This window comes from Lactuca saligna, chromosome 5 (assembly GCF_052625555.1).
Source record: "Lactuca saligna cultivar CGN05327 chromosome 5, ASM5262555v1, whole genome shotgun sequence".
Classification (NCBI taxonomy): Eukaryota; Viridiplantae; Streptophyta; class Magnoliopsida; order Asterales; family Asteraceae; genus Lactuca; species Lactuca saligna.
In genome coordinates this window covers 167,195,740-167,221,618 of record NC_136421.1, presented here as the reverse complement: position 1 = coordinate 167,221,618, position 25,879 = coordinate 167,195,740, and the positions used below count along the sequence as shown (strand labels likewise).

Here is a 25,879-nt window from a genome sequence, read left to right as displayed (position 1 = left end):
CATTGAAACAATTGCAACGTGTGAAGTTGTCGGTACCAGGCGACGTTGGATTATTGTTGAGCATGATTATTTGCTACAAACACACGTTACACAAACAACTAGTCTATAGCGATACTAACGATCCCGAAGGCGTCGTCCGTACTAATCACGTTCTCCAACCGCCCTGACTACGTGTAGTCCCACACCCGAAGAGAACGAGGACACGAAGGCCTCAATAACTCCATTAGCCGGTTGGGGATAAAAGGTACGAGGGGTCCCAGACCCGCCTCGCATGAAAAGGTAGACTTTACTAGCAATACCAAAGGACCCTTGGGGACTAGTAGTATACAAGCCATTGAAAGTCCTTTTACATTATGTCGTATCGGTGAAACCCAACACTTCGTAAGAGAGAGGTCTTCGGGCCTTAAGATCAGGTCATTGGGCTAGCTAGGCTCAACGAACAAGATTTTACACTTTTGGGGCCCAAAGGTGGTGCGTAGACGTCTGTGCACACTCGCATGTATAGTGACTTCCCAATCGTTATCGTAATGTCGTAATGTCATAGTGTTGCCGTGTTAGTAATTTCGGATTTTTATTGGTTCGAGACCGAACCAATTCGTTTGACAACGACTTTTGGTGTTGTAATGTATTGTATTTCGTCGATAGTTGTGGTATCATCATTTGATCAAATTGCATGTATTGAACTAGCCTTGAGAATTTTTCTGTTTTCAGCCCCTCATTATTTGTAAAAATTTACTTTTTCAACCCTTTATTTAAAAACTTTCCGGTTTGGTCCTTAAATCAATTTTCTTGACATTTTAATACTAAAAATTATTGAAATAAGTATTTCCAGCATATTTTTCATAGAAAACAGCTTAAGTCCCTGAATTTCAGTTTTTCTCGGCTATAACCCTTCTTTTTCGAAAGTTTGACAATTTTGGCCCAATTTGAAATTTTTTTGCAACTTTAGTCCTTTTTAAATTTAAAAAGCATTTTAAACCTTTGAAAAGGACTTGGAACACTTATAGTCCACTGTTTTACAGGAAAATGCAGTTTTGACCCTCCAAAACAAAAAATCTCGCATAATGGGCCTCATTGGGCCTAAAATGTCATTCTTAGCCCATTAAGCTTGAAGTTTATGTTTTTAATCCTCTAAATAAGTATATTTCTAGAAATTTCTTTATTGAAACTGTTTTGACATAGTTCAACCATCAAAGTTCGTGATTTGTCAATTTAGGCCCTTAAAGTTTGTATTTTTCGCATTTTAGGTCCAAAAATGGTGTTTTTAGCTCAAAGAAATTGTTACTAAACCATATAACCACTTTTCTAGAAATACTTTGTGTGTAGAAGCATAATTGATGCTAGAGTCTTTTAACTAGAGGTATATCTCGGTTTTGAGGGGTTTTATGACTATATCCAACATTATACACACAAAAATCACACATATAAGCATGGAATCATACCAAGCATACAAAATACATATAGATCTACACTTTCACTTGTATTCCCCCCCCCCCCCCCCAAAAAAAAAACTCATGAAAACCGAAAATAGGGGGTATGAAGCTCACCTTGTTTGAAGCTTTCGGTTTTTGAAGAAAAGATGGAAGAAAATGAAGTGATTTTTCGGCCTTTGCACTCCTTGATGAAGTTTTCAAGTTTATGGAGTTTTCTAGAGTGCAAGATCACGATTTTTGCATGGATTAGGAAGGGATTTTGATAAAACAAGGAATACAAGTCATAGATCCAAGCAAAACCTTACCTTAGATGATGATTTTTGTGGAAGAACTTCCTTGAATGCTCCCTAAATCTCGAGATTTTGGATGGAGAAGAAGAAAGAAGCCTTGAGTGATCTAGAGAGTGTTTGTGAGAGATACGTGTGTGTGTGGGTGTTGCTCGGCCGAGAGTGAGAGAGAGAGGAAGAAGAAATGATGTTTGAGGTGAGGTTTGCATGGAGACATGAGTCTCTTGCATGGAAGTCCAAAAGATAAAAGTGATGTGGCATGAGAAAGTCAAACCCTTCTCTTGGGCTTGCTTTGGGCCGAGAACATGGAAGGAGGAAGGAAAAATTTGGGCTTTGGGCCGAGATTTTTGGGAGGGAAAGAAAAAAAATTGGGCCTTTGCCCCTAAGACCACTATTAGAGTTAATCTTAGGTATTTATTGGCCTTATAAAATAAAATTGTGATTTTTATGCTTTAATAAGCTAGATTAGGTTAATCATGGATCAAAGCTTTCAATTTATTTCATTCTAGGCCCATTATGGCCCATAATATTGAAATAAATGGATGTGGGTCCAATTAGAGCCCAATTAGGGTTCTAAGCCCATGATAGTCTAATTGGAAGCTTATTGGTCCATTTGGATCCAATAAGGGAGTTCTAGTCCAAAGTGGACCTAAATAAGAACTTCTAGGGTTTCCAATTGTTTGTTGACTATTTGAAATGATTGTATGGTGTATTTGATTGAAATTTTGTTGTCACAATCATGGGTGTTACACATGTTCTTAAGCTTTTGATTCACTTTAGCTTGAGTGTATAGTTTACAAGACACAAAATTTCCAATTGTGACAGCTTGGTTGAAGGAAGAAGCTTTGGATCCATGGGTTTCTCTGTTAGGTAGCCATATTAAGGTATAAAGTCTATACCTTGACTATTTATTTGCTAGATCTCTTCATGGAGGAGTTTAGGGCTTTTAGTAGCTTATTTTGGAACCATTCATGGATGCAAGCATGTATTGGATGGCTTTGGATCTAGAGCCTTTAAGGGACTCCATGGCATAAAGGTGCCAACTTTATGGCCATGGGAGTCCCATGCAACTTGTGAACCATCTCTTTGGGCCTTTTGAGCTAAATAACTCATCTATGGATGTAAAGTTAGTAACTTTACATGATATATCGACTCTAGGGGACTAGATCTATGGATTGGATGCACTCAGCCCAACAGAAAGTGACATAATAGATATAGGCTACAGGGACTTGACGAGTTGTTCATACAACTTGGCGAGGTGGGTCGTGGCTCCCCAACCTTTTTCTGTTACTGAGTAAACTCGTTGAGTCTAGGAGATGACTCAGTGAGTTGGCCATGGTTTTGAGCTATAAAGATTGAGGAACTCGACGAGTTCAAAGAGGGACTCGACGAGTTGTAAGTGAATTGTCTCGACTCTGTTTAAAGGGGTACTCGACGAGTTCATCAAAGAACTCGACGAGTAGGATGGAGATTTCTAGAATTTCATGGATCAAGAACTCAACGAGTTGATCGACCAACTCGATGAGTTAAGTCAACCAGGATGTTGACTTTCACCAAAATGTTGACTTTGACCAAGGTTAACCGTTAGAGGGTTATGAAGTATGGAATGGGTGTTAGAAGGTAGTCCCATGTAAGGGTTGGGGCCGAATTTGGAAAATTGGGCCATTAGTGGGCCATCAGTGGACTCTTATGGACTTTGGAGTTTTGGACTTGATTGTTTTGGACTTAGGCCTTCGTTATGTATTTTGCTAGGCTAGGGGTAAAATGGTTATTTTACTCTAAGTATGGGTTATGCATCATGGTTAGGACCCAATTGCTAATTGGGGTGATATTGTGATATTGATAGCTTGAGGAGTCGCCAGGAAGCAGTAAGGATTTCTTGCAGTGGACTTCAGCAGTACAAGGTGAGTTACCTTCCAGTAGAAGTGGGTATAAGGCACCAATACCGGCTCACTAGTAGAGCTATAGTAGAGATGATTGTCTTTGTGATAATTATTTGATATGTGACTATTTTTATGCTTTATGTGCTTGTATACTATGATGTTATGTGATAGTGGTAGGAGGGATAGGATAGACCCCAGTACTGGTCAATAGGACCAAAGGGGTATGGCAGCACCCGGAGAAGCTAAGCAGTATATGATTTATATTTTTATGCACTAGGGTGCTATGTGGTAGAAGTAGGGGGTGAAATAGTCCACGGTACCGGTCGAAAGGATAGAAGGGGTAGGCCAGCACCCTGATATGCTAGGCGAGGTACCGATCAAAAGGACTGAAAGGGTAGGATAGCACCCTAATATGCTAGGCGAGGTACCGGTCGACAGGGTCGAAGGGGTAGGCCAGCACCCTGATATGCTAGGTAAGGTACCGGTCGATAGGACCAAATGGGTAGGCCAACACCTTGATATGCTAGGTAGTTACCGGTTGAAAGAGACCGAAGGGGTAGCCTAGTACCCGGATATGTTAGACAGTATTTTATTTTTATGGTATGTGGTATGATGGGGGAACTCACTAAGCTTCGTGCTTACGGTTTACAAATTTGGTTTCGGGTACTTCGTTTTCAAAGGAAAGGAGTTGGCTCGATCGCAACGCATAACACTATGTTTCCGTACACGAGATCTTTGGGATTACACTCTGATATTATTTTATGTTAGCATGTTTTGATTATTGACATTTTGATTTTGACATGGGACGTTATTATGGATGTTTCCATACTAATTGGTTTATAATAACTTAATTAAAAATGAAAATTTTGGTCTTGAATTTTGGGATGTTACAAGTTGGTATAATAGCCTTGGTTTGAGGGATTCGGGCACACTCTTGGGTGTGTTTGAACTCAAACTTAGGACTTGGTATGAAAATTTTCAAAAGAAAAATCATTTTATAAAAATAAGTTTGAAAAGAATTTGAAAAAGGAAAAAAGAACTTGAAAAGAACAAGGTGTGTGATGTGTGTAATCAGTCGAGCTGAAGTACGTTTTCCCAAGACACTCATATTTGTTATGTTATGATATGATATGATTATGAGAACTGTATGCTAGATTAGGGATAAGGAACTAGAAAGATGCTTTATATGCCTATTGTATGAGCTTGTAGACCTGCATGCTCTGATCAGTCAGTGATAGAATGACCTATACCCCCTTATAGACCAGTCAAGGAAGTGGTGGGTGAGAGTGGACACCCATTAAATCAACATTTTATAGGTAGTAACCTTATACCGCCCCTTATAGACCGACTCTGTGAATGAGGCCAACTAATGGTAAGACTGATTTGATCTTATATATATATATATATATATATATATATATATATATATATATATATATATATATATATATATATATATATATATATATATATATTATTAAACTTATAATATTACAATAGTATAAGGGTTGAATTTTAACTTTTAAAATTCTAAGGTTTGGAACTAAAGTATTCTGAAGTGACTTTACAAATTCCAAAACTTGAGGGCAAGTTTTGAAACTTGTCAAAACTTTTCAAGTCCATAACTTATGAGTTTTAATGCCTCTTAAAGAAGTGAATTTTCATTTTCCATAACCTGAGGACAAGTTATGGAGCACATCAAAAGCCATTAAGATCATCAACTAGACTAACAAGTATGCCAAGTAATGTCCATGATCTAAATTAAACTCATATGAACAAGATAATTCATATCAAACAAATTTCATGTAATTAGCCTAACTAAATAAACTAATACAAAATATGAAACTTTGATAATTATCTTTTGAATTGGATAAGCATGATCATTACCACATCAAAAACAGGTTTATAAGTTCAAAAACAGTTTAGGGTAATGATCTTAGTCCAATTCCAGATTTAAAACTCGAAATTCTGCATTCTGGAGCACCAACTTGTCGAGTGCATGAACTGACTTGGCGAGTTGGTTAGTTTTTAAGGGTGACTCGACAAGTCTGTCAGTGGACTCGGCGGGTCCACTATCCATAAAGCAGAAAATCGATTTTTTCAAGCTTTGAAAACAAGTAGCATCAAGTATAATGGAAAACAAGCCTAGTCTCTGATACCACTGAAGGTTTTTGAGCATTCTAACACTCCTATGGTGTACATGCAACCCTAGATGATTTGGATATATGTTTTCTCTATTATACATGCAAACTTTCAATTTTACAAAGCATCATCCTAACTAGCATACTATGGAGTATATACACTACAAAATCTAGTTAGATGAGTTACCTTTGTTGTAGCTTGTAAACTTTGAGCTTTAAGAGCCTAACACCAATAATGTGAATGCCTCAAATGGAACCACAAATCACCACTAACAATTGGAGGACTTGAGAGAATGTTTCTTGCACACAAAATCGGATATGCTCTTCCAAAGACTCATTAGTGCCAATTTCATGAGCTAGAGGGTTTCTTATATAGTGTGTCATGATTAGGGTTACACCATGCAAACGCTAATGTGCATGACTATCGATATTCCTTAGGCTCCATGGGTTTTAACCTCCATGGAGTATCCATGGGTCACCACATGATTTTAGCCCAACGTAAAGAACTATGGATCATAAGCCCACTTTATAAGAATGAATGATTTACACAATCAATCCATGTATATTTAATTAGTCTCTTTTGATCACAAAATTAATTCCAAATTAATTCTTGATAAATACTAATTAAATAATATGATTTCCTATTAATATATTAGAACTTATAATATATTAATAAATCATAAATAACCTCTTCTCAAAAGTCCATCCTCACAAATTATTCTGGTGAAAAGCAACCCAGATTGACCATGCTACTCTCGGGTCAAGTACATACCAAATATAGTTTTAGACTTGGACACCTATCCAACAGTTATATGGTTTTCATATAATATCTAGGGGTGATACATTTATCAGTGATAGTACATTGATAAATCTGGATGAACCTAATGACTACTAGGAAGCCATGGCAGTCCCCGAGTCTGCTAAATGCAAAGAGGCAATGGACAACAAGATTCAGTCTATATATGCAATCAAGTTTGGAACTTGGTTGACAATGTACCGGGTTGTAAGATAGTTGGGTGCAATTGGATCTTCAAGAAGAATACCAACATGGATGGGAAAGTACACACATATAAGGCGCGAATGGTTATGAAGGGCTTTACTCAAACTCAGGGAGTTGACTATTATGAGACCTTCTCACCAGTAGTGAATATTAAATCTATAAGGGTTATGCTTGCCATAACTGCACTTCATGACTATGAAATATGGAAAATGGATGTCAAAACCGCTTTGCTTAATGGAAAGTTGGCTGAAGATGTTTACATGAGTCAGCCAGAGGGTTTTGTCAATGCAAAGTACCCTAATAGAATGTGTAAGCTTGGGAAATCCATTTATGGATTAAAACAAGCATCTCGCAGATGAAATATTTGTTTCGATGAGAAAATCAAAGAGTTTGGTTTTTCGAGAAGCGAGGATGAGTCCTGTGTATATGTCAAAGCCAGTGGGAGTATAGGTAGCTTTCTGGTGTTGTATGTGGATGACATACTTCTCATAGGAAATAACATTCCAACCTTGCAGGAAATTAAGTCCTGGCATGGGAAGTGTTTTGCTATGAAGGACCTTGAAAAAGCTGCCTATATCCTAGGGATAAGGATATTAAGAAACATGAGTAAAAGATTAATAGAACTTAGTCAAAGTACCTACTTGGATAAGGTGCTGAAGCGTTTCAGCATGGATAACTCCAAGAAAGGTGACTTACCTATCCAAAGCAATACCAAACTAAGTAAGACTCAGAGTCCGAGTACAGAGGCTGAGATAGCGGAGATGAGTCGAGTACCATATGCTTTCGTAGTTGGCTTGATCATGTATGACATGACTTGTACTCGCCCTTATGTGGCCTTTTCTTTGAGCATGGTTAGCATATATTAAGGGAATCCTAGTAGAGCTCACTGGACTATAGTTAAGAACATTCTTAAGTACTTGCGGAGGACTAAGGATTGGGTTTTTACCCTCGTTGGGAGTGATGACTTAAGAGTGACAGGGTATTGTGATGCCGGTTTTCAGACCGACAAAGATAATTTGCACTCTCAGTTGGGCTGGGTGTTTACCCTAAATGAAGGAGCATTAACATGGAAAAGTTCCAAGCAAGAGACTGTAGCTGATTCAACATGTGAGTCAGAGTACACTACAGTGACCGAAGCATCGAAAGAGGCGATATGTTTGAAGAACTTCATTGGAGACCTTGGAGTTGTACCAGCCATAAAGGAGACTGTGGAGATTTTCTGCGATAATGAAGGGGCGATTTCCTTAACCAAGGAACCGAGATATCATGGTAGATCCAATCATATCAACAGAAAGTACCACTTCACAAGACATCAAGTAGAAGAAGGTCACCTCGTTGTGAAGAGGATATCGTCAGAGGACAACCCATCAGATCCCCTCGCGAAGGGACTGAATAGGGTTAGGCACTTGCAGCATGCAAGAGGCACTGGGCTAATGAAAGATATTAGTTTTAGTGATTGGATAAATATTTGAAACTTGTAATACCTAAATTGTAATTGACATTTGATGATTAAATAAAAGGAGTTTTATTTATAAGTAAAGTTACTCTCTTGTGTCAATTATTTACTATTGTTTGACCTTTGCATGTTTTGACTTCCAGAATAATAAGATTATTCAAACTATCCATAGTCGATCATACTTTGGAAGTAGGTTATGAGGCTAGACTGTCATGAACTTGGCTTGTAGATTGTCTAATGTGTTAGACAAAGAAAAAGTATGTTACAACGTTCATGAGTACTTCTGAAATAAGATTTGAGTATTGGATTAAACCCACACTCACCTGAATCACTTCATGGAATTTATCATGAGTGATTGTGAGATGATAATATCATATAATCTTCAAACCAAGATATATGAGTTGTTGACTACGAGTTGGCTGTGCATTGATGATAGGAAAACGCATCATTAACTTGATGTTATAAAACGTATTGGTGTGCATGATTTAATGAGTAGTTAGTACAAAAATATAATATCGAGGTTTATCTGCTCCTTTTATCCTAATAGGACTAAAAGCGATATCTTGGGCCCCTGGATGATTTGTTTTGACTTATGTGTCGGGCCCGATCAAAACTAAATTGATATGTTTAGTTATGTTGTACGTCATACAAATCAAAAATCGGGAAACAAACTGTAAGACAATAAGTATGACTATGTTCCATTTATTTGTGTCACAACCCGAAAATTTTATCATTATAAAATTCAACTTTGGTCAAACTTATTCCTTCCATGATCTTAAAATAGATGGATTAATGGGTTATAAGTGTTGAAGCCTTATATCTAGTGTGTTATAGTTTGGAGCGAAAATCCTTAGGAACCGAGAACCTTCGCATTGACCACAAACCCTCGCAGCCATGAACCTCCAAAGCCGTGAACTCCGAGCTGTAAACACCGAGATCTGAACCACCGAGTCGTGAACATCCGAGCCGTGAACATTTCAGACTGTAAACTTCGGGCTGTGAACACTTCAGACCGTGAAATCTCTCTTGGCCGTGAACTCCTCCCTATATATAAGTATTTGATTGATTTTATCTTCATTTCTTCACTTCTGACTGTGAACTCATCCATTCTCTCTCAAGTATCATCAGCCAAACACCCTCCTCTCTCTCCTCTAGACCAAGAGAAACGCCTTTTTTCCTTGCTTTTCTTGTGAAATCCTCTTGGATTCAACTTAGAGTTGACTTAGAACTTCAAGTGTTCATCATTCTTCAAGCTGTTCTTGGCCATGAACACCCAGATGGGCCGTAATGTAACACCCAAAGTTGGAAAGCCAAGAAAAGAAAGAAAACCCCAATTTTAAGGAGAGACTTGGCGAGTCCAAGGAGGGACTCGGCGAGTCCGAGTCGAGGAGTAAGTGACTGACTCGGCGAGTCGACCAAGGAGACTTGGCGAGTCTGGTCTGTGCGAGGAAAACCCAAATTCTGGGAGTTGTATCCTATATAAAAGGGAGTTATGTCCCTCCCTCAGCTTCCATATCATCCTAGAGAAACTGTAAACCCTAGATTCGTGGGAGCCTCCATCATTTGAGAGAAATAGATTTGGAGGAATGAAATCTTGGAAGGGACTTGAAGATCAGGAAGGTTGCTCCAAAGGAGAGGTGTAGATCCGAGATCTACTTCAGTTTGTGTTCTTCTTGGAGGTATTAAGCTGCCATTTTCCCTTCCTTGCATCTAGATCTATTTTGTTATGAGATTTGGGGGTTTTATGGTTGATTGAGACCCATTTCGAGTTGGAAGCTCAGATCTGAAGTTCCTACTTCAGATCTAAGTGTATCTTGGCTTAGAGACTCATAAAGCATCAGTTGTTGGGTTGATTGTTGAGCCCCTTTGTCTTAAACCCTAGTTTATAGTGTTTTGAGCCTAGATCTCCTCAGCCACACGTAAAGTTTTCCACTTTACGTAAGGAATAGACCTTAGAAGAGTGGATCTACAGATTGGAGTCCATGCATGACTCAAAAGTCCTCTGCATGTATGTAGAACCGTATGGACTCGGCGAGTAGCTTGAAGATGAGGAGGAACTCGACGAGTGGGATGAACAGCTCGTCGAGTCGGATGAAGATAGGCATGAACTCGGCGAGGTGGATGAACAACTCGGCGAGTTGGTTGGAGATTGCCTTATGCTCAGCGAGTCTGTTCTTGGACTCGACGAGTCAGGTCGCGTGGTCCCAAACCCTTCGAGTTAAGACTCGAGTCAACGAGTCGAGCCAGGACTCTGTGAGTTGGACAGGACAAGACTCGGGAATCAGTAGACTCGGCGAGTCAGTGGCTGACTCGGCGAGTCGAGTCGCGAATAGGAATAACTCTAAGTATATGAACTCGGCGAGTCAGTATGGTGACTCGGCTAGTAGGGTTGACCTGGAAGGTTGACTTTGACCAGGACTTTGGCATTGGCAAGAGTTGACTTAGTTGACCTTTGGAGGTTAGTTAGACTAAGTGTTATATTGATATTGGTAGCTCGAGGAGCTTGTGGAGCAGCAGTTCGGAGACAGAGGTCAGGTAGCGGTCAAAGGGATTAGCAACAGCAGTTCAGCAGTATTAGGTGAGTTTCCTTCCAGTAGGAACGGGCCTAAGGCCACAATGCCGGCCTGTTCAGTTAGCAGTAGTTTCTGGACTTTGGTCCGATGCAGTAGTTAGTATGTTTGATGCCTTCGTGGCTCAGACAGGATTTATGTGCTATGTGTTATGTGTTATGTGTTATGTGTTCCGGGCTACGGCCCGATGCAATATGCAGTATATGTGTTTATGCTAGTTGATATGTTATGCTATGCTATGTTCAGTCAGTTTCCGGACTTCGGTCTGATGCAGGGGGCAAGGTCCCAGTTAGTTCAGACTTCGGTCCAATGCAGGGGACAAGGTCCCAGTCAGTTTTCAGACTTCGGTCCGATGCAGGGGGCAAGGCCCCAGTTAGTCCGGACATCGGTCCGATGCAGGGGACAAGGTCCCAGTCAGTCTCCGGACTTCGGTCCGATGCAGGGGGCAAGGCCCCAGTTAGTCCAGACCTTGGTCCGATGCAGTGGGCAAGGCCCAATATGTGCTTTATATGTTATTGTATGGTATGGGGTAGTTTGGGGGAGCTCACTAAGCTTCGTGGTTACAGTTTCAGTTTTTGGTTTCAGGTACTCAGTTTTCAAAGGAGGAGCTCGGGGAGATTGCAGTGCACACACCATAGTTAGCTAGCCTGGGATGTTTTACTCTGATAATAAGTTTGTATTTCGAATTAATGCTACGAAATTATGTTATGTTTTATGATACGGTTTTTATGAATATGGTTTTGGTAATGTTTTAAAAGAAAACTTTAGTCGTGATTTTTGGGATGTTACAAGTTGGTATCGGAGCCTTGGTTTGAGGGATTCGGATTCACTTTGAATGTGTCTGAACTCAAACTAAGGAAATGTTAAAAGGTTTTCAACAGAAAGACATTTTGAAAGAAATTATTTTAGGAAAGAAAGAGTTTTTGGAAAAAGCAAAAAGAAATTTTAGAGAGAAAATAATTTGAAAGAGAGAAATTGGTGTGGTGCATGCAATTAGCCGAGCTCAAGTAAGTACTCCCAAATTACCCATGCAAGTTTATGTGATAACTATCAGTTTCAGTTTCAGTTTCAGTTCCAGTTTCAGTTTCAGTTTCAGTAGAACAACATGCTAGTATAAGACTAAGGATCTAGGAGGATGCCTTATGTGCCTGCTTTATGTGTTTCAGCTTTACAATATTTGCTTGCTAGTATTGAGTAGACAGTAGTAGGATAGCCTGTTTAGGTTATGCCTGATAGTATGAGCTTAGCATTGTATGCTAGTACAATATCTCGTTATGAGAATAGATTTGCTTGAGTAGTTTCCTGTATCCGAATGCTGCTTGCTTTGTGCTTTGTGGGACTCCGAGTGATGGGAGTTAGCCATTAGGTGAATACGTCACATCATATGTGATCCGGGTTGAATAATCTCAGAGTATTGGATTTGGCCCTATTGCGCAGCTCTTGTTTGAGTCTAACCGTTGTAGGGACGAGTCTTTTACTCGAAGGATTATCTGAGCATCATCACATGTGATGGTATTCAGGTGATGACTAATTAGTATTACAAGGAGGCCTTCAGCAGCTGAGGACTGGTTTGATCGGAGTTAGAGGTTCCCTAGGGCAAGCCTAGGATGAGAGTAGCAGAGATCAGTAGCAGTAGAGTGACTTGGTGGAGTTGAAGTAACTCTTGAGGAAAGTACGGATAGATGTGGAAGGTAGTATGGGCCCGTACTACTGAAAGCAGAGGATCCATACTCGATTCAAGAGGGGCCGAGACAAAACCAGGGAACTAGTAGAGTGTGTGAGAGATCCCTCAGCAGCGGTGTGTATATTGATCAATAGTGTGTTATATTTTCAGCATGGTGACTTTGCGCGACATACCAGTTAGCAGTTCAGGTACCAGGGAGGGATCTGGCTCGGGCTCTGGAGCCAGGCAGCTTGACGATCAGATGAAGAATTTCATTTCTGCAGAGATTATGTGCAACATTATCGATCAGACTCCAGTGATTTTCATTTCAGTTAAGGAGGCCATTATGGAACTTATGGACAGTCATCTTGAGGCCTTTGGGGCTCGTCTAGAGCCTGATTCGTATGAGGTTCAGGGAGATCCCATTTCCAGCTTTCGCCATCAAGGGACAAGCGTGTGTCAGGCACCCTGTCTTCAAGAGAGACCTCTGCATGATTGGATAATTGAGGAGGTTTCGCGAGCCATTCGCGAGGGGTTGCCCGGCATGGTCGCGAGGATTATTGATAGGTTGACTACGAAGCTCCATGATCAGCCATCAGTTGTTCAGATGATGAATGGGGTTGATAGGGTAGCTCAGGAGCGAGAGCCGGGCAGGGAGTCGGAAAGGAAGAGGAAAACAGATGGGTCACAGGTAGCTACAGGTTCGGGCAAGAGGCCCAAAGGGTCGGATTGGAGATCGAGGTACTATCAGAGCCACAGTCGATGCGGGAAGTGTGGTAGGTCGCACTTGGGTGCGTGCAGGAGTGGTAGTGGTGGTGTTTTGGGCTGCTTCAGATGCGGCCGAATGGGTCATTTCAGCAGGGATTGTACTACTACCATCGCCCAGGGGCTTGACCCGATATGTTTCCATTGCGGTCAGAGAGGTCACAAGAAGGCCCACTGTCCAGGTGTGCTTGCAGCAGAGCAGGTGATAGCTCATGCATCTATGTCTTCGAGTACCACCAGCGGTTGTCGGGGCCGGGCTAGGGCGCCCACGGCTCGAAGCAGATTGTACCGGTTGATTGCAGCTAGGGTCCGGGCAGCGCCGGGTGTTGGAGGTATGTATTTTTGCCTTCTTGTCAATTATTATTCATGATATTATTGTTATGTTGCTGCAGCGATATTTATAAGCGTATGTTTTGGGGTATCATATTACCTGTTTGTGATCGAGTTATATGCCATCTGCATACCTTGGATTTTTTTGGTTAGTAGTCAAGGGATGGGTTTTATCGAAAAAGGTTACTTAGGGTGCAGTAAGTGTAGCATGCCTTAGAGGGACTCGGTATGTCTCGCTAGTTCGGAGCCGTATAAGTTTTAGAATGGACAGGTTAGATCCTTAGCTATGGTAAGCTTGGGATTCATCAGCGGATTGATTTTGGAATGGTAGTAAGGATTGGGATTTCTCTTTACTGAGCATCGAGGTGTAAGCAGGATCGAAGTGGGGGAGAATTCTCCGAGTGTACAAGGGTAAGAGCACACAAAACCAGAACGAGTACGTGATTTCTGAGAAGGAAAAGAAGTAGTTCAGCGTTTGATAGATTGAGTAGTTCAGGGTTGGGAGTTTGAGAAACTCCCCATCGGTCCGTACGTGTAAATGGTAATGGTGAGAATGTGGTTCGGATTTTGGTGAAGGGTCGCCTGTAGGACTCGTGTGAGTCGGAAAGGAGGATCTTGAGATCGGTTAGCAAGAGATGTTTCTGTGTTAGTAGTCAGTGGTAGAGACAACATGTAGGGTTGTGTGAATTCAGGTGTTGGAAGTTTGGAAACTTCCCAATGTTAGTTTCATGTTTTTGGATTAGTAGACGGTTGGTTTGGGAACCAAGTCGAAGAATTCCTCGACGGAATGCTAATTTCATCAAGGATATAAGATGTCAAGGTTGATGCAGCATCTGATGATTGAGGACTGATTTTGAGAAGTCGGGATGAGGAGTTGCTAACAGAACTCGGCGAGTTGGTTGGAGATTGCCTTATGCTCAGCGAGTCTGTTCTTGGACTCGACGAGTCAGGTTGCGTGGTCCCAAACCCTTCGAGTTAAGACTCGAGTTAGCGAGTCGAGCCAGGACTCTGTGAGTTGGACAGGACAAGACTCGGGAATCAGTAGACTTAGCGAGTCAGTGGCTAACTCGGCGAGTCGAGTCGCGAACAGGAATAACTCTAAGTATATGAAATCGACGAGTCAGTATGGTGACTCGGCGAGTAGGGTTGACCTGGAAGGTTGACTTTGACCAGGACTTTGGCATTGGCAAGAGTTGACTTAGTTGACCTTTGGAGGTCAGTTAGACTAAGTGTTATATTGATATTGGTAGCTCGAGGAGCTTGTGGAGCAGCAGTTCGGAGACAGAGGTCAGGTAGCAGTCAAAGGGATTAGCAGCAGCAGTTCAGCAGTATCAGGTGAGTTTCCTTCCAGTAGGAACGGGCCTAAGGCCACAATGTCGGCCCGTTCAGTTAGTAGTAGTTTCCGGACTTCGGTCTGATGCAGTAGTTAGTATGTTTGATGCCTTCGTGGCTCAGACAGGATTTATGTGATATGTGTTATGTGTTCTGTGTTATGTGTTCCGGGCTACGGCCCGATGCAGTATGCAGTATATGTGTTTATGCTAGTTGATATGTTATGCTATGCTATGTTCAGTCAGTTTCCGAACTTCGGTCCGATGCAGGGGGCAAGGTCCCAGTTAGTTCGGACTTCGGTCCGATGCAGGGGAAAAGGTCCCAGTCAGTTTTCGGACTTCGGTCCGATGCAGGGGGCAAGGCCCCAGTTAGTCCGGACTTCGGTCCGATGCAGGGGACAAGGTCCCAGTCAGTCTCCGGACTTCGGTCCGATGCAGGGGGCAAGGCCCTAGTTAGTCCGGACCTCGGTCCGATGCAGTGGGCAAGGCCCAATATGTTCTTTATATGTTATTGTATGGTATGGGGTAGTTTGGGGGAGCTCACTAAGCTTCATGCTTACAGTTTCAGTTTTTGGTTTCAGGTACTCAGTTTTCAAAGGAGGAGCTCGGGGAGATTGCAGTGCACACACCATAGTTAGCTAGCCTAGTAGCCTGGGATGTTTTACTCTGATAATAAGTTTGTATTTCAAATTAATGCTACGAAATTATGTTATGTTTTATGATACAGTTTTTATGAATATGGTTTTGGTAATGTTTTAAAAGAAAGTTTTAGTCGTGATTTTTGGGACGTTACACGTAAACTCCTTTCAGCATTCCATTTTTGATTCTAACACTTCTTGTGTAAGTATTTCTTACACCATAGATTGTCCCCTTTACACTTTTGAGGTTATATTCACTAAATGTATACATATATGTGTGATAATGTGCTAATTAGGACTCATTTCAGGACTTCGTTCGTGGAACCTATCGTCCTATATCGACTCTTCAATTGAATCACCACATAAGGTTAGTTCATACCCCTATATCTTTTTCCAAACTTTTAATGTTTTTTTTTTTGGGGGGGGGGGGGGGGGTGGGGGGGGATACAAGTATAAAACAAGAAACGTTGTGTTTTAAAATATAAATTGCTTATTATGTATTTCTACCAATGAACTATATTTAAAACACGAAACTTTAAATACAAACATGGAAATAAGCTTATAAACTTTAATAAGTTTAGTTTAAGGAACAAAAGGATCTTTTTATAAACTTATCTGTAAATTATAAAAAGGGTTTTCCGCATTATTACTTGTAAAGTCATTAACCTAGCTTGTCATACACGTCTTCGATACTTACTTAAGTACCAGTGGAATCTACCCTTATAACTAGAGTCTCCTAGAGGGAGAGCGTGAGTTTGTGTATAGATCTATATGGGATTGACAATCCCGCACCTCACTGTTAGCTACAGCCGAACCGGTAGGTCTGCGGTGACAAATGTCATATTTTTCGACGTCTATAATACGTCGTGTTTTACACTAGTCAAATTAGTATGGTCGTAAAACTCACAATATATAACAACGATATATTTACGTAGTACTATACTTTTCATCAACAATCTCAAGGGATAATAACTACGTAGTACTTCCGCCTCACTTTCTATTCCTTGTTTGGTTGTGGGCTTGGGGCAGATCCACCCAATGAACTGTTTGTTCGGTCTTGGTTTTATACAACTCGTATGTATTAAGTGATCATAGGAGGGTAGTATTGTCGTAACAAGTTTTCAAGGTAAACAAGTATTTATTCAGTTTAACATATCAACAAAACTAAATATCATTGAAGTAAGTATATTGAGTATACTTGTGCTTTTCAATCTTGGAACAACATAGACAACCAATCGGTTTTATAGAAAATATAGGATTTTATATGGTAAACATCATTCTTGTAAGGCAAATAGTTTTCGATAGAACATTCCGAAAACAATAACATCTATTACCGAAATCATGTTTCACAATTGAGTTAGTGAAACTAGAAACTTATCTATAAAAGGTTTAATACGAGTTATTAAACCAATATAACATAAAGGACCTTAAATGGTTAATTCTATAAGTCCTTGGTTTATACATCAGGGTTATATATAATTAATATCCGATAGGCAGTGGAATATGTGACTTCCGCCTTACTTCCTGTTCCTTGTTTGGTTGTGGGCTTAGGGCAGATACACATGTTTAACTGTCCGTTCGATATTAGATTATATATAGCTAGTATAAACTAAGGGATTATAGAAGGAATTATTATGGTTACCATTTTACTAAAGAAAATATATGATTTTCTTAAGAAATATTTTCATCAATTATAAAAGAACTATTATAGTTAACTCCATAAGCACCTAGTGGATACGGCAGGGTTATATAAAATGAATATCTAACAAACAATGGGATGTGTGACTTCCGCCTCACTTCCTGTTCCTTGTTTGGTTGTGGGCTTAGGGCAGATTCATATAATCGATTGTTTGTTTGATCTAAACTATATATATATATATATATATAACTTGTATTCATTAAGTACTCATAGAAGGAATTTTAGAGTCAGTTTTACTTATCATGTTATCATATCAGAAAATGTAGGATTTTCTAGAGGAACATGCGAACTTTTCTAAAGAACTTAGAGTACACTTTTTATAACAAAAATGCTTATGAACTCACTAGTTTAAATGCTTATCTACTCTTTTAAAATAACTTGTATTCTCAGGAAACTAGTAGATAGGTACACGCTCAGGGATTCAGAAAATGGAGCATAGTAGCTTCATGTCTTTGTTTTGTTATTTACTTTTGAGTAAATCTTTTGTGAATTAAATATATTGTATACACTTTAATATTAATGCAATGGTTGCTTGTTACTTTGATTACTATGATGCATGTGTTGTGACATTGAGCATGACGTCCTCCGCCTCGAACGTTTCCACCGTTTCGGTTTGGGGGTGTGAAAATTTGTCTACATGATATCTTGAAGAATAGAGGAATATATGATCCCTTATCTAAAGGACATGCCACCGACTAGGCCAGAGTCGACATTGGCTTTTGAAAGCTATGATTGCTAATCGGATCCTGAAGTCACATTGGCAGCTATAGTTACTAGACTTATCTAAGTGGGAGATAGTTGGATTAGGTGTCTAAGCCCATAACTATAATTGGGATGTACTTGACCCGATTGTAGCATGGTCCTTTTGGGTTGCCTTCACAAGTGAAATTTGATAGGATGGACTTTTAGACTAAGGCTATTTGTGATTTAGTAATGTATTATAAGTATAATATATTAATTAAGAAATCATATTATTTAACTAGTATTGATCAAGAATTAGTTTGGAATTAATTTAGTGATCAAAAGAAACTAATTAAATATACGTGGACTGGTTACGTAAATCAATTATTCTTATAGTGTGGGCCAAAGATCCATGTTTCATTAGGATGGGCCAAACCAATGTGATAGTCCATGGAGGTTTTGCCCATGGAGCCTAAGTAATATGAAAGGTCATGTTGCATTAGGGTTTGCATGGATGTAACCATAGCATTTGTAACATTATAAAAGTACACCCCTAGAGCTAAAATGGGTTGACCCATCATTCTAAGAGTTTGATAATAGATTTTGTGCTAACTAGCTTATTCTCTCAAGCCTCTTCTTACATTTGGTGTTTGTGACACATTAGAGGCATCACACTTGAGGTGCTAAAGCTTTCAAGGACAAGAACTTCAAACTGCATAAGAGGTATTCATCACACTATAAATTTTATATTGTATATCCTCTATTGTATGCTAGTTAGGATGTATGCTTTGGAAAATTTAAAATGCATGTATAATTTGAGAAAACATAGATCAAAAGCATCTAGGGTTACATGTGCACCATAGGAGTGTTATAGTTCTTAAAACCCAACAATTGTTTCGCTAGTAGTTTGGGGATTGATGGAGAGTTGTTTCAAGTCATTTTAGCATGGGCAAGTCATCGGGAAACTAGGTTACGATAAGTTTTAGGTCTCAGAAGGTAGAAGTAGCTTACTAGGGTTGAAGGTTCAGGAGATATAATTTTCAGTTGTCGTGGGAAGGCCACTGATCATGTGGGGTGCTAGTTGTACCCTCAGGATGGCAGGTGTCAGTTCCTGTAAGAAACGTTAGTTGGTTCATGGCAAATCGAGGGAGCTGTAGACTTATCACATGAGTCATTTTGGGGTTAGGTGATTGTGGTAGACTTCGAGGATGATGTCTAAAATAAGTGGGAGAGATTTGTAACGTCCGGTTCCTGGTAGGTATTTTAAATTAGAATTCTCATTATTGCCAAGGGACTCAACGAGTTGGAGGCCCAAAACTTGTCGAGTAGAAATGGGAATTTAGACGCGGTTTAAGAAACCTACTCGACGAGTTGGGGAGCCCCAACTCGACGAGTAGGACTTCCAGAGTGAAACCCTAATATTCAGGGTTTGCACCCTATTTAAGGACCTTAAAACCTCATTGTGGCCTCCCTCATCGCCCCCCTTAATTTAGCAAACCCTAGTTCGTGAGCTTGAGCCCTCTTGAGTGGTAGGAGTGAAAAGAGTGATTCTTTGGTAAATTCTTAAAGGAACTGAAGTTGGGGGTGCTTGGTTGAAGGAAGAAGCTTTAGATCCAGGGTTTTCTCTACTAAGGCAGCCATATTAAGGTATAAAGTCTATACCTTGACTATTCACTTGCGATATCTCTTTATGGAGGAGTTTAGGGATTTTAGTAGCTTATTTTAGAACCATTCATGGATGCAAGCATGTATTGGAGTCATGGCTTCGGATCTAGAGCCTTTGAGAGACTCCATGGTATAAAAGTGACAACTTTATGGCCATGGGATTCCCATGCAACTTGTGAACCACCTTTTTCGACCTTTTGAGCTAAATAACTCATCCATGGATGTAAAGTTAGTAACTTTATGTGATATATCGACTCTAGGGGACCAAATCTATGGATTCGATGCAGTGAGCCCAATAGAAAGTGACTTAATGGATATAGGCTATGGGGGACTCGACGATTTGTTCATACAACTCGGTGAGGTGGGTCGTGGTTCCCCAACCTTTTTCTATTACTGAGTAAACTCGTTGAGTCTAGGAGATGACTCAGTGAGTTGGCCATGGTTTTGAGCTATGAAGATTGAGGAACTCGATGAGTTCAAAGAGGGACTCAACGAGTTGTAAGTGAATTGTCTCGACTCTGTTTAAAGGGGTACTCGACGAGTTCATCAAAAAACTCGACGAGTAGGATGGAGATTTCCAGAATTTCATGGATCAAGAACTCAACGAGTTGATAGACCGACTCGATGAGTTAAGTCAACCAGGATGTTGACTTTCACCAAAATGTTGACTTTGACGTTGACTTTGACCAAGGTTGACTGTTAGAGGGTTATGAAGTATGGAATGTGTGCTAGAAGGTAGTCCCATGTAAGGGTTGGGGCCGAATTTGGAAAATTGGGCCATTAGTGGGCCATCAATGGACTCTTATGGACTTTGGAGTTTTGGAATTGATTGGTTTTGGACTTAGGCCTTAGTTATGTATTTTGCTGGGCTAGGGGTAAAATGGTCCTTTTACTCGAAGTATGAGTTATGCATTATGGTTAGGACCCAATTGCTAATTGGGGTGATATTGTGATATTGATAGCTTGAGGAGTCGCCAGGAAGAAGTAAGGATTTCTTGCAATGGACTTCAACAGTACAAGGTGAGTTACCTTCTAGTAGAAGTGGGTCTAAGACACCAATACCAGCCCATTAGTAGAGCTATAGTAGAGATGATTGTCTTTGTGATAATTATCTGTTATGTCACTATCTATATGCTTTATGTGCTTGTATGATGTGATGTTATGTGATAGTGGTAGAAGGAGTATGATAGACCCCAATACTAGTCGATAGGGCTGAAGGGGTATCCCAGCACCTAGATAAGCTAGGTAGTATATGACTTATATGTTTATGGACTAGGATGTTGTTGGGTTTTGTGTACTATAACACTCATATGGTGCACATACAACCCTAATAGCTTTGGATCTAAGTTTTCTCTAGTTATACATGCAACAAAAATTTCCAAAGCTAGAAACCTACAACTAACATACAATATTGGTAATTGAAGCATAAAAGTAATTTAGAAGAATACCTCTTTTTTGTAGCTTGTAGGATTTGGTCTTTCAAGAGCCTATCACCTCAAGTGTGATGCCTCAAATGCTTATAAGAAACCAAGAACAAGAGGAGGAACTTGAGAGAGAAGTAAGGAGACATAAAATCGGTTATGGTGCTCTTAGACTTATAGGGGCCGATTTTAGCATGCTAGTGATCATATTTATAGTTTGGAATCCTTAAGGTTTAAACTTGTAAACCTTAATTCACTTGGAATTTTAATGTAATAACTTATTAGCCTCATGGACTAACTCTTCATGGATCCTCATAAATATTTAGTCCATTTCTAGTCAACATGGATCATTAGCCCAAACTATAAATATTACTGATTTACCTAATCAGTCCCTACAAATTTAATTTGTCTTTTTTGATCACTAAATTACTTCTAAATTAATTCTTGATCAATACTAATTAAATAATATGATTTCTCAATTAATATATTATACTTATAATATATTAATGAATCACAAATAACCCCTCTCTCAAATATCCATCCTATTAATGAACGAAGTAATTTTTCCATTACCTTACTTCATCAAAAGCTTCACCATTTCTTTTCATCTCGTTCGCCACTTTTTTTCTAGCAAGTAACATAATCATCTAAGCTTTATGAAGTTTTCATCTTCAACGTTTCAAATTCAGCCCAGAGTGATTGGAGTCGTACCTTTTTTGCCTTTTCGGATCCTTGGAGCGATTTAGAACCTCCCAAGCTTTCTTCGATGTCTTTGCATCTGAAATTTTCTTAAAGGTTGATTCATCAACACCTTGGAAAATTAAAAATAGAGCTTTCTTATCTCTTTTTCCGGGACTCCTTTAACTTCGTCTTTTGAGCATCCGTTAAGCTGCTTTAGCAACTGCATTTGCCAGCTCAATGTATCCATCTTGTAATATATCCCAAATATCTTGAGAACCAGGTAACACCTTCATTTGAATACTCTAGTTCCTGTAATTTGTTGCCGTCAATTTTGGGATTTTCGGCTGAATCATATTCGTCATCGTCTCGTCGTTGAACAAAACCTCGACTCTGATACCACTTTTTGGTGGTTATAAAGAAACAAAGACAGTAGACTAAAATTACTCACACAAAACAACTTAATTATTTCAAACGAAAGCTACTGCTCTATTCTTATATCACTTACTTCAGTTTTGTCATACATCGCTTTTATATTTTTCTTAGAAACATTAGGTCCTTATATAGGAGCCAAAACTAAGGAAATACTTAACATAGAAGTAAACTTAAAAGTTAAGTAAAACTTAATAAGGAAGTATTCTTAATAGATAAGTAAAACTTGATGGTTAAGAATACTTCATGACTAAGAAAACTTCATAGTGGACCCGTTCATAGCGAACCTGTTTACCGGTCATTTGGACCGGTTCGGATCGTGAACCGGTTTTTTTTTGTGCACGCTCTATGATTAACATTCCTGACATTTATTTTTAACTCCTTTCTGTTAGGATTTGACTAGACTAAACTTAAAACATTTTTCACGATGGCCAATTAAAGTAAATGGTATTTACCATATAATCCCTTCCTTGTCGAAGACGTAGACCCTAGCTTGTCTTCAACTCTACCTTCACGATCTTCCTCGGCGATCTGCATGGTAATATCTATCCCTAATCCACTCCATATTGTTTTATTTTCAATCATTCTCTCATCGTTTTTCACTCTCCAAATCATATCGTTCGTTTTTCTCATATAATACCTTGACCCCTCCTTGTTTGATCCCTACAAGCTAGCGTTTTGGGCGTGTTTTTAAAGTATTAACTAGTGTTTAGTTTTTTCTTCAAGCCCTGATTTGAGGTTTAAGCTTGGTTTATGTGGGTCTAAATTCGGATTCATTGTTCTGTAGAAAAATAAAGAAAGAATAATTGATACGGATGATGTTGTTGGTGAGAAGTTTAAGTTGGGAAGGAAGATTGGGAGGGGAGCTTTCAGTGAAGTTTATGCAGGTGTTAATCTTTTAAGCGAGGAAGAAGTAGCTATTAAGCTGGTAATGATTTCAACCTCTATTTGTGAGATTAATTGATTGTTTCAGTTGATCTTCAAACAAAATTTTGTGAGCTCAAACTTATTTGTTTATTTGTACACTCTCTAGGAACCTGTTACGACGGAGCATCCTCAGCTGTCTCTCTCTCTCTCTCTCTCTCTCTCTCTCTCTCTCTCTCTCTCTCTCTCTCTCTCTCTCTCTCTCTCTCTCTCTCTCTCTCTATTATATATTTGGATAGTTTGTGTTGATTCTTTTACATATTATCTGATATTGTGTTTGTTTAAATTTAATGAAGTGGGAATACCAAGCCTCAAGTGGTTTGGAGTTGAGAGGGGGTACAATATAATGGTTATTGAGCTTCTTGGATCAAACCTCCAAGAACTTCTGGACAGATGTGGTGGAAAGTTCAGCTTGAAGAAAGTTTTAATGCTTGCAAATCAACTAGTAAGTTTTGAAAGTTAAGCATTGCATGGCATGAAAGAATTGGTTGTATTGTGTTTCGGTCTCTTCTTGTGGAAATAGACATAAACGCCCTCCTCATCTCCATTATTGAATATAGCCCTAGAAATTTTGTTCAGTCCTGTTTAACAAATGCGACATAATTTGAATTCTGAATCATATTTATGCCAACTTTTGCAGATAGAAGCAGTGGAGTGTATGCATGATAAGGGTGTTATTCACCGTGATATAAAGCCTGAAAATTTGTTAATGGGTTTGGGGAGCAATGTTTGTCAGGTAGCTGTTCAATTATGTAAGTATCTTAACATTGTTCCCTTTAGCATGTGGGTTTGTTTTTTGAAGAAAAAAAACCATATATATACCATTGTTGCATGACCTGTTTCATACCACAGTTTGTGCAAAAAATTTGGTAGTTTATATAGCCTCATGTTTTAGCTTGTATCAGAATGTTTGATTTCAATGTAATCAGTGCATGATAGATTGTGTTACATGAGATTATATGTGTTACATATTGGAGTAATGGTATGATAAACTTTTCATATGGCAGGTGTACCTTACAGATTTTGGCCTTGCAAACGTTGTTTTAGATCCTGAGACAGATGAACACATAGAATACAGATATTTTCTAATCATGTTTATTCTTAATGTGTTAAATGAGTAGGATTAAGAAATTGGGTTAAATGCAAGAAATAGCAATTTGATTTGCTTATTATAACATCTTACTTACATGCCTTGGAATACAAGACTTATTAATTATTATTATTATTATTATTATTATTATTATTATTATTATTATTATTTATAAGAAGTTGGTTAATGAAAATTTGATGCTTTTTATATGACCTTGCAGAACAAGGTAGACGCAATGATATGGAGTCTCTTGCTTATGTTCTTGTGTATTTCCTCAAAGGAAGGTGAGAGCAGAGGAGATGAAGTTTGTCTTAATTTTAATCTTGTGTGGTCTAATTGTGTGCATGGCTTCAGCCTTCCATGGCAGGGATTGAGTGCAGGAAGCAACGAAGAGGAGATAAATGAGGATGTAATGAGGAAGAAGTTTGCCATTAAACCTGAGGTAATGTTGGCTCTTTTGTTTCGACAACATATATATAAGAAATAAAGAAGTAAGATATTGAATTTAATTAAACTCTAGTTGTGAGTTGTGACTGAATTTTGTTCAAACAGGAGCTATGTGAATCATGTCCACCTGAGTTTGCAGTATGGATCACATCTTGTCAATGTACACACTTCGAAGATATGCCATACTATACGTCTATTAAGGCTAGGTGTCGTCGACTCTTTAAGTCTAAAGGTTAAATTAAACCTCATAATCCAATTTTATAAACTTTATTAATCCATAAATGCCTTTCGGTTCTTATTCTCATATAATAATGTCTATGATTGCAGGCTATGTCTTCGATTATGAATATGATTCGGCCGAAACTCCAAAAAACGAGTCAGTATAGAACCGCTTATTGTTTTTTTTTTTTTTTTTTTTTTTTAAATTATCAATATCACATTCTAAACTTTTTTTTGCAGCATCAAGTTGGGAACATCGGTTGAGAAGCCAGGAATAATCTTGGGTATCGCTTATAAATGAAATACAAATGCTATGAAAATGGGTTTTTTTTGGTAATTGACCTATGTTTTATTAATAACGGGTCAATGAGTAATAATATCTTTTTTCGTGCAGCTACTCAAGATATCCATGATTTAGTAGAACCGTTTTCCAGAATCAGGATTATTTCCGAAGATGTTTTAGATTTGAAAGAATCATAATTTTATTTATGGTTTTTATCATTTTGTAGAATGTTTTAAATTGAATCCCGAAGAATTTTCCATGTTCTTGATATTGTGTATGTTATAACAATAGTTGATGTTGTGTATGGTATAACAATGGTGATATATAAGAAATTTATAATGACTTGCCTTTTGATCTGTTTAAGGTTTATAAACATTTTGTGTAACCCAAAGGAATATCAAGAATATCAAGGTTTTATCCTTAAGATTTGTTAATAGATGTTTTATACGCATTTTGTGAACTTTTGGAAAAGAGTTTAAAAAAAGAATATGAGACTTTTTTCTTACGTGGCATAACATAATAGCTTGAGAGTGTCTTATTAGGTCTGTACTCATGAACAGTGTATTCTCCATGGTTTCATTAATTTTTCCTTCATGTTCTAATCAAACAAAAAAGATAAATGTCAACAAATCAGTTAGGACATTTTAAAACCTATTTTTTTTGAAAAAAAACAGCAATTTATATGTACCATTTGAAAGAACAATACATAAAAAAACCATGAAGGCTTGAAGTCTTAAACTTGCATTGCAAAAGAATCCACCCTTCCAAAATCACTTAAAATCTCCTGTAATTTATTTTCTACACAAAGCTCAAACCTACCAATATACGAAATCTTAAAACATA

At 38.8% G+C, this 25,879-nt stretch overlaps 1 protein-coding gene and 1 long non-coding RNA gene across 3 annotated transcripts; both read left to right on the top strand.

The window, feature by feature from the left end:
- The first annotated feature begins 22,550 nt into the window (after positions 1-22,550).
- LOC144998414 (uncharacterized) lies at positions 22,551-23,743 on the top strand. The gene is made up of 4 exons (XR_013660310.1): positions 22,551-22,611; positions 22,861-23,001; positions 23,107-23,442; positions 23,638-23,743. It is a non-coding gene; the product is annotated as an uncharacterized LOC144998414 (long non-coding RNA).
- A 531-nt stretch (positions 23,744-24,274) lies between these two features.
- On the top strand, positions 24,275-25,290 carry LOC144998412 (casein kinase 1-like protein 6). Of its 2 annotated transcripts, XM_078958187.1 has the most exons (6): positions 24,275-24,371; positions 24,442-24,529; positions 24,640-24,766; positions 24,862-24,910; positions 24,994-25,037; positions 25,148-25,290. In XM_078958187.1, the coding sequence occupies exons 1-6, from the start codon at positions 24,328-24,330 to the stop codon at positions 25,231-25,233; spliced, it is 438 nt and encodes a 145-aa protein (XP_078814313.1). In that variant the 5' UTR covers positions 24,275-24,327; the 3' UTR covers positions 25,234-25,290. The 2 variants fall into 2 exon arrangements, with proteins under 2 accessions (XP_078814313.1, XP_078814314.1); XM_078958188.1 differs by lacking the exon at positions 25,148-25,290 and having other exon boundaries at positions 24,994-25,124.
- Positions 25,291-25,879: the final 589 nt, after the last annotated feature.

Bases quoted from the DNA above. Each gene is read 5' to 3' on its own strand.
- LOC144998412 (XM_078958187.1), top strand. From the start codon at position 24,328: ATGGAGTCTCTTGCTTATGTTCTTGTGTATTTCCTCAAAGGAAG. The intron at 24,372-24,441 runs GTGAGAGCAGAG...GCATGGCTTCAG, and splicing joins GTGTATTTCCTCAAAGGAAG to CCTTCCATGGCAGGGATTGA. The intron at 25,038-25,147 runs GTATCGCTTATA...TTTTTCGTGCAG, and splicing joins GAAGCCAGGAATAATCTTGG to CTACTCAAGATATCCATGAT.